Source organism: Notothenia coriiceps, unplaced genomic scaffold, assembly GCF_000735185.1.
Source record: "Notothenia coriiceps isolate Sejong01 unplaced genomic scaffold, NC01 NC01_scaffold00003522, whole genome shotgun sequence".
NCBI classification, from domain to species: domain Eukaryota; kingdom Metazoa; phylum Chordata; class Actinopteri; order Perciformes; family Nototheniidae; genus Notothenia; species Notothenia coriiceps.
Genome location: NW_011336223.1, coordinates 555,024 through 565,199, shown reverse-complemented (window position 1 = coordinate 565,199; position 10,176 = coordinate 555,024). Strand labels below are relative to the sequence as shown.

The following is a 10,176-nucleotide window of genomic DNA, read 5'->3' as shown; positions in this document are numbered from 1 at the left end:
GCAGCAAAATCTGTATCCGCTCGTTGTACCCCCGTTTTTAAAAGATGTGGGTACGGAGGAAAAGAGAAAGGGTTTTATTTTTCTGACACTGCGTGACACACATTTATGTATTAAAGACATCAAAAAGTGCATTTTGCATGATAGGTCCCCTTTAAAAAGGTCTACAGCCTTGCTAGCTGCTCTGTGAGGCTGTACGAAGTCAGCAGTCATTTATCTGGGCAGTTTATTGTTGGTGCATAAATGCGTCCACCTCTGAGAATGAAGGGGCTCTGGTTAGCCCCAACATTTGAAACAAAAACAAAATCTTAAAAGGGGGACTGACTTTTAAGGTTGAACACCATGGTCATGTGACAAACCCCCCTGTTTCTCTCGTGTCATATGTCATATTACAAACAGTCATTTGTTTTGAGATGAGATCAAACCTTGAGTTTTCTTTTACTTAATGTGTTCGAGGCCCCTATATCAAGTCACTACATCAGATACCTTGTTGTGTACATTAGTCAAGGAAAAGTGAAAGTTTTCCTTTTGTATCAGGCAGCAAAAAAGTTGTTACATAACGTGTCTTGTTCTGCCTTGACATCACACACCCTGCGATGTGATTACTGTGCGATGAGGATCCTTAACGCTGTGCGATGTGAACACGAGCATGGCTAACAAGCAGTCGATGAAAAAACAATCTGGCTTGGTAAGATGTGGTGGAGGAAACTTTTAATAAATTGTGCTCAAAGGAAAAGGACAAAGTAAACTTGACTGTGCCGGAGCGGAAACCGACAGCTGTTCTGTCCATCCCTCACACTCAGCACACATCCACCATCTGCAGCCTCAGCCAATAATGTGTCGGAAGAATAAGTGTATCAATTACCATAGGGGTTTGGCAGTACATCCCTTCAGAGCAGAACCGCTGTTCTGAACGCAAGCTGTTAATAGTTGTACCAATAAGATGAGGTCAGTTTAGCCAGTCCTTCAATTGTATTAAACATACTGATAAATTAGGAGACAAAAGCCAGGAAAAACTGCATGAGCAGCTGCTTCTCTTTCAATATGCCTTTTCTATGACCCTATACAGCATTATGTTAAAAAAATGAAAAAACTCAATATCCCCAAATTACTCCGCTGGATGAAAAGGAGCTAATACAACAGCAGCCAAAGTGCACTTTTCATATAAGAGGCAATGTTTTAGGGTTTTCTTGGAAAAGCCTAAGAGGGATCCGATCGTGCTTGTAATTGAGGAGAAGCGCTGCGGATGCCAAACCCTCCTCGAAGCAAAACAGGACCTCGTGAACTCTGGTTTAGGAGTTGGTCTGTTGGAATGAGGAGGATTTCTCCTTCACATTCCACAGAGGAATATCTCATCTTACCGAGACCTTTTTCTTACAAATAATAAAGTCATTAGTGTCAAGGTTATCAAGCAGGTTGATGTATTAACCATACCATTGTCTTATCTCCTCTGTAACTTCTGGTGTATTCAAAATCAAGTTTTCATCAGTACAATCAACAAACAAGTAAAGATGACATTCTTCTGACTTTAAAGTGCACCTATCATGCTATTTTTAGGCAATAGCATAGGTCTCAGATATATAAAAATATATAAAAAACATGTCTATGAAGTGTTTCGAAATACCAAACAGATCACCCATTCTAGCCATGCCTCATATCCCTCTATTTCAAAAGTGCTGATTTGCGTGATGAAACACCATATCATGGATTATCAAGGATTATTTCTGAAACAGTATGGAGCTCAAGGGCTTTCTCTCTTGCCGGTTATACCACAAGGTGAGTTTCTTTTTTATTTCCTGCTTCTTCACACGCATGGGCCGTTTCTCAATCTCGAGGATACTGGCTTCCAAACCAATATTTCAAGGATGCTACGTCATCAAGTGGCGCAGCAGGACCGTTCCAATGTCCAGCATACTTGGAATTCCACAGAGGCCGCGTCCTTGGTTTGGGGGAAATTTCGAGGCTGCACATGGGTAGACTTTGCGTCCTTAAAATCCCCACAATGCTTTGCGCACGGACCAATTTCAAAAACCCTTGCGGAGAATGGCTGAACCGACGCAGCACACATTTAAATATAAGTATGTAGTGGCGTTAGTGCTGCACGATATTGAAAAAAACTGACGCGATTTTTCCCCCCCCTGCGATATATATTGTTTTTTTTTTAACTATATTTAACCAGATGAAGGTATTGTCCTCCTGTGCCTCGCTCATTTTTTACCGGCGTTTTGATGGTCTGCAAACTAGCGGGGCGGGGCCTGCTGTGATCTGATCAAGAATGATTGTGATTGGTGGTTTGCTGTGCATGCAGAGCCTGCATGTCACTCACTCAAGTACCCCTGACATGAGAGCCGCGCAAGTTTTGCTTTTGTAGCAAGCAGCCACAGCAGCCCTGCTGCTGTACTGGCTTGTAGTTCGTTTATAGCATAACGTTAGCATTTTGTTTCTGGCGACTAGATTTATGATTAAAAAATTATAAAAGTAGGGTTGACATGTGGAGATTATCCGGCTGAACAACACGTGATCCCTTTCTTAAATGTGTGTCAACCACAGACCTTATTTCGAGCTATTTTCCAAAATCCTATGGAGAATTTGCATTGGTTTTTGACGAAGGAACCAGAAGAAGTTTACTTCCGGGTTTAAGGACGCGTCACTGCGGCTCTCTATTCAAAGCCACAGATACATTATTAACCTATGGATCAACCGATTCAGCCGCGTTTTTTCTCGTTTTAATGCCATTGAACACGTCTTTTGATCAGATTGACAGCTACGGTGAGACGATCTCCCGTAAAAGCTCCGTAAAGGTACGTGTTGTGATGTCTGTGTTTGCTTCCACTGTCGCGAGATCGGATCGCTTAGTGATGATACTATTCTTAAATAATCTATGGAGTCTTAGCTTTAATCGGATATATTGTATGTGCAGTTTTGATAAGTAATAAGGGTATCTTTATTTTGAATTCTGTGCTAAAGTGTGTTAGCGTTTAAACATTTTTTGGAATAAAACCGCACGTCCCTGCGGTGTGAATATCGCGCATGCGCATATAGCGGTTATCGCCATGACACAATATATCGTTCAGCCCTAAGTGGCGTAGAACATGTGTTGGTAAATATGTTACATTTGTTATCACAAAAAATGTGTTCCGTGAAAGTAAAGAAAGTTCATAATTAGATAGACATCGTGAGGCATTTAGTTTCGGTACAGTTTATGTTGAAACCATTAGAGAGAGTGACACACTTGTTAGCCTGTTCAATTCTTCTTCGTTTTCCGAGGCCGTGGCTTGGAAGCATACTTGCTTCGTTTCTGAAGGAAGTGACTTGGAAGTACGCGACTACCAAGCCAGCATCCTCGAGATTGAGAAACGGCCATGCTCTGTGCAGTACAGGTTAGCTCTGAGTGTTAGCGATGCTAATGTAAACGTGTACCGACCATATTACGTCCAAAACAGTTGGGCATTGTTTCTGATAGGGCCGTGGGTGTAAAGCCAGCCTACATTTCCGATATTATGTCATATCGGACGCAAATCTGGATCAGCTCTGTTGTAGCTCCATTTTTGGGGAATTTGGGTACGGAAGAAAAGAGAGAGGGTTTTATTTTCTGACGCTGCGTGAGTTCCCTGACTCACCGGGGACACATATTTATGTATAATAGACATCAAAAAGTGCTTTTTGCATGATAGGTCCCCTTTAAACCGGCACTCACATTTGTAATGAATCAATAATAAGGTTTAAGAGGATGCCAACATGGGGAACCATACAGGCCTTTCATCCTTAACTAGTCACTGCTGTGGTCAGTAACTCGAGGCCCGGGATTCCCATCGGAGACTCCAACACAGTTGATTTGGATAGATGCTGTAGAGCTTCTACATTTCACTTCTTTGTTGGCTTAACAAACTGATTAAGTGTGTTGCAATAAAAACAAATGTGTGAAAGTGAAACCTGATCATGCGATGTGATAAGAGATGACAGAGTATCTTAATGTTTTAAAGGCTTAGAAACTTTTCTTCTTCTATGACATGTGTTTTGTTAGCACAGGGCTGCTGAATCCGCTGTTGACAGAAACTTTCAATTACCATGGAGACATTGTTTGCGCATTTGTAAACTGTGGCCCGTCTTTCTTCTCAACAGAGGTTAGGCACTGTTGCACAACCTTTCTTTGCTTTCTTTGAATATATACGAGCGATCTCTAGATTTCCATGCCTGGTGTAAAAATGCTTGAGAACATAAATGTCTAAATGAAGTTTAAGTGTGTCTTTTTGGCTGTTTGGTACATTTTTGTGTGATGACGACGTGACACAGGGGAAATAGCTCTCCTTTAATTGGGGACTAGATGGTTTGCTTGACAGAAAGAAATTCCATCAGAGGTATATTTCCCAGTGAAAGCTGGAACGAGGAGCCATGGTGCGAGTAAGTGCTCCCAGAGGGGAAAGTGCGTCACACACAGACCTATATGTTTATTTTCCTCCTGTAGAGCTGGTGGTGCCATCAAAGCGAGATATAATATCATTTATTATGCCATTATGAGTTTTGTCACTCTGGTCGTGATGGACGAGACAAGCAGCGAGAATAATGAGAGTATAATCCGTCATCCCTCCCTGCTCCACTGAGCTCATACATTTGATTTGAGTAATACCATAAGAGAATGCAGAAGAAATTGATGATAGCAAGGTAGTGGTATAAATAGCAAACTACAAAAACTAAATTGCAATTCATAACTTCTAGCAATAAGCTAAGGTTAGGAAGAGAATGACATGAAGAAGGATAGAGAGGTGGTGTGGGGAGGAGAGAGAAAGAAAGAGAGACATATGGATGTAATTGAGGGCCTATGAACTGATGATGTCATCTCACAGTCAGGTTATCAGGCCCCAGGCAAAGCAGCTACAACTCACAAAACATGCCTCTCTTCTTAAAACACACTGGAACACCACACACACAGACACACACTACAGTATGCATGAGCTACAGTTCATAGAACATAGCACGTTTGCAGTATGTATTAACAACATCTTTGCAAGGCTTATCGTGCAAACTGAGAGCGTTGGCCTCTCGAGTTTAAATTGTGATTGAAGCTTTACTTTTCTTCGCACATCCACACATACACAAACACATTCTGTCCTTCCCATTAGTTTCTTTGGCATGGCTACACAATGACCTCATCTGGAATGGGCTTAACTCCAGTAAAAACACACAAGTACACACACACACACAAGGACACACACACACACAGCAGTAGAGCCTGTTCAGTGCCATATAAGGACTTGCTGATGATGTAATGGGCGCCACTGACTGCGAGTGAGACTCAGTGTGCAGAGCACTTCTCATAATGTTTGGTTTTCCGGATGGAATGTCCACATCACTCGGATCTCCGGGAAAGGGAGAGGTGAAAGAGTAGAGACGATTTATTCTCTAAGGATTTTAAAGGACAGAGACGGCAAAGTACAGGTAGGAACAGTGAAAATACTTCTTAACAATGGAAAAGATATAAAGTACATTTAGAAACGTTATCATTTGCAAACTTTTAAAAACTGTAAGATGAGTTGCGGGCTATGTGAGAACTGTCCTGTTCTGCTTAGATCTGATAGATAGAACATCTTACAAGGCCGGTTGCTATCAGAAAAACTCAAGTTAAAAGTCTAAACTAAAGATGTAAGTCTCACTGAAACTCTACAAATTAATTTAAATGTATCACCGTTTGTAATTAATTTGTTGATATTTCAAAGTATTTGTTTGACAATACTATAATCACGACTTAGAGTTAGACCGTTACAAACAAATCTCAATGCAAGTTTGTGTAGCTATCGATCTAAGTATAACAGAAATATACCATATATATATTTCCAGATCTTTTTGTTTAACTCACACATACTCATTATAGCATTAGGTGATGTGTGTCTTAAAGGCAATATTAGTTTCTAAATATTACATAGAAAAATGCTGTGACAACGTGCAGTCTCATGTTTTACCTAATATAAGCTGCCGCAAAAACTTGAAGAATTTATATTTATTTACAAAACTCTCCATAAAGGCCTCCTATTTATCAAATGTTTCATAAAAGTTAAAGTATCTGGGAATTCTTTCAAAAATGGGCAGAGGAATAAATGCATCGAAGTAGGTACACTTCTCTAAATGTCGCCACTGTATATTGTTTGTCCACACAAAACTATCAGCAAACAGTCCGCATACTTGTGTGAGATTAATTCCAGGAAGTCAAAAGCTACCCGAATGAGATCACTTTGGAGTGTAACGTGATTGCAATAACACATGAGAAAAACATGTACAGTGTGTATGAAATGAATTTGTACAGTACTGGTCTGCATCTGGGGAAATGTGAGGAGTGACAGCACTTAGTAAATGTAGCCAGTATGTAATTACTTCTGAAACAAGGGGGAATTCCGGCCTTTCCTTGCGGGAAATGGGGGTAGCATTGGAGGTGCACAGAAGGAGGGTGATTGGATGCAGCGTTGAGGGTACTCAAGGGTAGATGAACTTCTTAATTAACCAACACTCCCTGCCAAGGGACCATCTGCTGTGATAGTCTAAACAACCTACCGACCGCACGCAGCTTGGAGAGAAGTGCAAAATAACAGTTACATGGATATATCTAGGATTTACAGGTGGGACAAACACAGACCAGATGTACAAGGGAGAGAGGAAAGTATTACTAGCTCCTGTAGATGTTTGGATTATTGTGTTGAGTAATTTAAATTCTCTTTAAAAATTATGCTGGAAATGAACCACTTAGGAAACTATTTGTGTTTAAAAGTGGTGGTCATGAGGTTAAGTTTAAATACTACGAAGTGTCCTTGGAGGCTGAATTAAGTATCAATTACACATTTCAACCGGGCCACTCACATCAGCGTCTTTTGTTTTTTTTTCTCTACAGACTCAAGCTCCTGGTTGTGAAAGAGAGAGAATACCAGGAGATAAAGGACAAGAAAAGTGAAAGAGATGTGTCCAATCTAAAGGGCGAGCTGATCTCACTGAAGGCTTTTGCACTGCTGGTTGTAAGCGAGCAACAGCGTCTGAGCGAGCTGCTGGAGGAGCAGAGGCATCGGGTCAAAGAACTGACCGCCATCACTGATCACATCCAGCAGGAGGTTAGTGCCGCTCACCCCAGAGCAAAGAAGGAGGAAGTGAAATCCCTTCGACAAAATCAAGTGTCCACCCCCGACCAAAGACAGAGCACCATGACAGCCCCGAGCCTGCTGTCCGAGGTCGAGCTGCTGAGGAGAAGGGTCGTGGAAATGGAGGGAAAGGACGAGGAGCTGATACGTATGTGGGACCAGTGTCGAGAGCTGGACCGCAGACTAGCGAGGGAGGCCAGCCACTGCCGCAGTTTGAAAGTTGAGGTGGATAAGCTCAATGGCAGAATCACTGAACTGGACAGGGTAGAGGAGGCTTTAAGCAAGAGCAGACAGGACTGCAGTATTCTGAAGGGAAGCTTGGAGCGAGAGAGAGAGGATAGAAAGATGCTGTCTGGTGAGCTCGACACACTGAAAGTTAGAGTGAGAGAGCTCGAGGGAGTTGAAGGCCAGATGGGAAAGAGCGAGGCGGTGATTCGACAGGACCTGGCAAAGCTCAGGACTCTGACCGTAGCTCTGGTGGAGGACAGAAAGACCATGGCAGAGAAGCTCAGACAGGCGGAGGAACAACTCAACAGGAAGGAGGGCAACAAGAACGAGCAAAGCAATTTGACATCAATGACAGAGAGACTGAGAGAAGAGAAGCAGCAGGCACTGAGATGCAAGGCAGAGTTAGAGGACAGGGTTAAGGGGATGGTGGAGGAAAGACATGAGCTCCAAGACAGACTCAAAACAGAGGAGGAGAGGAACATAGTGCAACAGAACAAAATAATCATAATGAAGAGAAAGTTACAGCTCTTGGAAAACAGAAAAGAAAAAGAGGAGAAGTACACACACAGCTCAATTCCAAACAACGCTAACCACCACTGCCAAACCGACGACAACAAAGTCAAAGAATTGACCCGGGAGCTGGAGATGCTGCAAAAGAGACTACAAGACAAGGAGATGATGGAAGAAGAGCTAATAAAGGTGGAGGAGGACTTTGCCGGTCTGAAAGCGAGGTTCAACGATGAACAGAAGCTGTCCCAGGCTCTGACTGAAGAGCTCGAGCTGGCAAAGAGGGAGCTCTCCAGGTATGAGCAGGCAGAAAAGCAGGAGGTCAACCAGGAGCACCTTCTCCTTTGCCGTCTTCAGAAGGAGCAGGTCAAGTCAAGGTTATTAGGCAGAGAGGTGGATACCCTGAAGGACAAACTTCAGAAGCTGATGGGAACAGACGAGTCCATCTGCAGGGTTCAGACCGACCACTCCACACTGCAGAGGAAACTGAGCCAGCAGGAAGCTAGTAACAGAGAGCTGGCCAGAGAGATGAAGGAACTGAACAGTGAGATAGACCGGCATAGGCAGATCAAGAGTCTTACACCTGGTTCAAACAGACAACTCTTTCCTGACCTTTCCCCGAACACCAAAGAGGTTCAGACTGATAGCCTGACATCTGACTACAGCGAGAAACAGGATGAAGAGAGCGAGAATGAGGACCCGAACCACAACACTGAAGTCATGAATAGAAGAAGGTCTCTCGTCAACAGCCTTAACAGCTTGAACAGTGCGAATAATAACGTAAGCCCATACAGCAGCCCCTCTGCCGACGGAGTAGATATGCCCCCAAGCGGAGAGGTGATGATGTTAACGCACACACCCGGGCAGCCCTTGCACATCAAAGTAACACCGCATCATATACTCAACACAGCCACACTGGAGATAAGCAGCCCCACTGGAGACGCAGCTACGTCCTACACCAGCACAGCGCTCATTCCAACAAGCGGAGCCTCGCCTAAGCAGAGAATAACCATCATTCAGAACACAGCTCTGTCTGCAGTCAGTTGTAACACCCCACCTTCAAGCCCTGACTGCACCATCTCCCCACTTGACGGTACACCCATCTCACGGATGTTAAGTCCAAATTCATCACGGTCTGCAACACCCGACCAGAGCAACTCTCCAATCCAGATCGTAACAGTCCGGACCTGTTCTCCAGAGCCGATGGAAGCTGCAAGTCAAGCCTACTGCAAGACACCGGAGCGGCAGAACAGCTGGCAACATCAGAGGTCCAACAGCACCGATACAAGTCCAGGTATCATCGCCACAGAGGATAGCAAGATCCATATTCATCTAGGGAGTCCATACATCCAGTCCCTGACAGGTATTACCCACAGCATCCCGCAGCCTGTTGGGCCATACTATCTCCGACATGAGCAAAGGACTCAAGTGCTCGCCAGTGGCTGTCATGTCAAAGGTGTCGGCAAGATTACAAGTAGCATTACAATATCCCCTGCTACCTGTACAGCTGCACATTCCTCACATATAACAGTAAGTGGCCTTTGTGATTAGGTGAGAATGTATATATTCTGAACATATTCTCAGTCCTATTTCTGTATTATACAACTAAAAAAAATTCACTTTGCCTAATGAGAATCTAGTTTGTTGTATTTTGTAACAATCATGAAATAAATGCTTTGTGGTGTGTTTTATAAGAACCGTTGTAAAGCCTACTTTGTGTAGTTAGTGTGTCTTTAGACTTTAAGACATGTGTTTAGTGTCTGTACTCTGTATGCGCTAAGTGAGACCTCAGTGCAGCCAAATATTTGATGTGCTTTTTACAATTTTCTGTTTCATCAATGTGTTTTTTTCCTGCTCATTAAAAGTGTTTGTGTTGATTTAATTTATTTACCCTGAGTATTTTTGAGAGCAGGTTGGCATCGATATAGCTAATAAATGTCCGGCCAGTGTGGAAAATAGTTGGAATCAGAAAAGACAAAAAATACCTGGTTTGATGTTTTCTCCCTCCAAGGCCAACTCAACACTTTAAAGCACCACACATCAAGGACGTGTATGTTAATTTAACACATTTTAACCATGAAATAAAGGGAAAAAACTAAGACTTACAGTGAGTCAGCCACTATCTCAAACACAGCAAATACTTCATTACTGATCGTGTGTGTGTGTGTGTGTGTGTGTGTGTGTGTGTGTGTGTGTGTGTGTGTGTGTGTGTGTGTGTGTGTGGGCGTGTGACACCTCCCAAAAGTATGCACTGGAAAACTCGGCTCATGTTTTTCTGACACAATTAAACTTGGAACACCTAGTGGTGGTGGGTCTGTTCAGGCGT

General features: G+C 43.1%; 1 protein-coding gene across 1 annotated transcript; it reads left to right on the top strand.

Annotated features, from left to right (window-relative positions):
• The first annotated feature begins 5,265 nt into the window (after positions 1-5,265).
• Positions 5,266-9,736, top strand: LOC104941591 (filamin A-interacting protein 1-like). Its single transcript, XM_010766717.1, has 2 exons — positions 5,266-5,433; positions 6,875-9,736. Exon 2 carries the CDS (start codon positions 7,179-7,181, stop codon positions 9,399-9,401), a length of 2,223 nt encoding a protein of 740 aa, XP_010765019.1. The 5' UTR covers positions 5,266-5,433; positions 6,875-7,178; the 3' UTR covers positions 9,402-9,736.
• Positions 9,737-10,176: the final 440 nt, after the last annotated feature.

What these genes read in the sequence shown, in the direction of transcription:
- LOC104941591 (XM_010766717.1), top strand. Translation starts at nt 7,179, where the DNA reads ATGACAGCCCCGAGCCTGCTGTCCGAGGTCGAGCTGCTGAGGAGAAGG.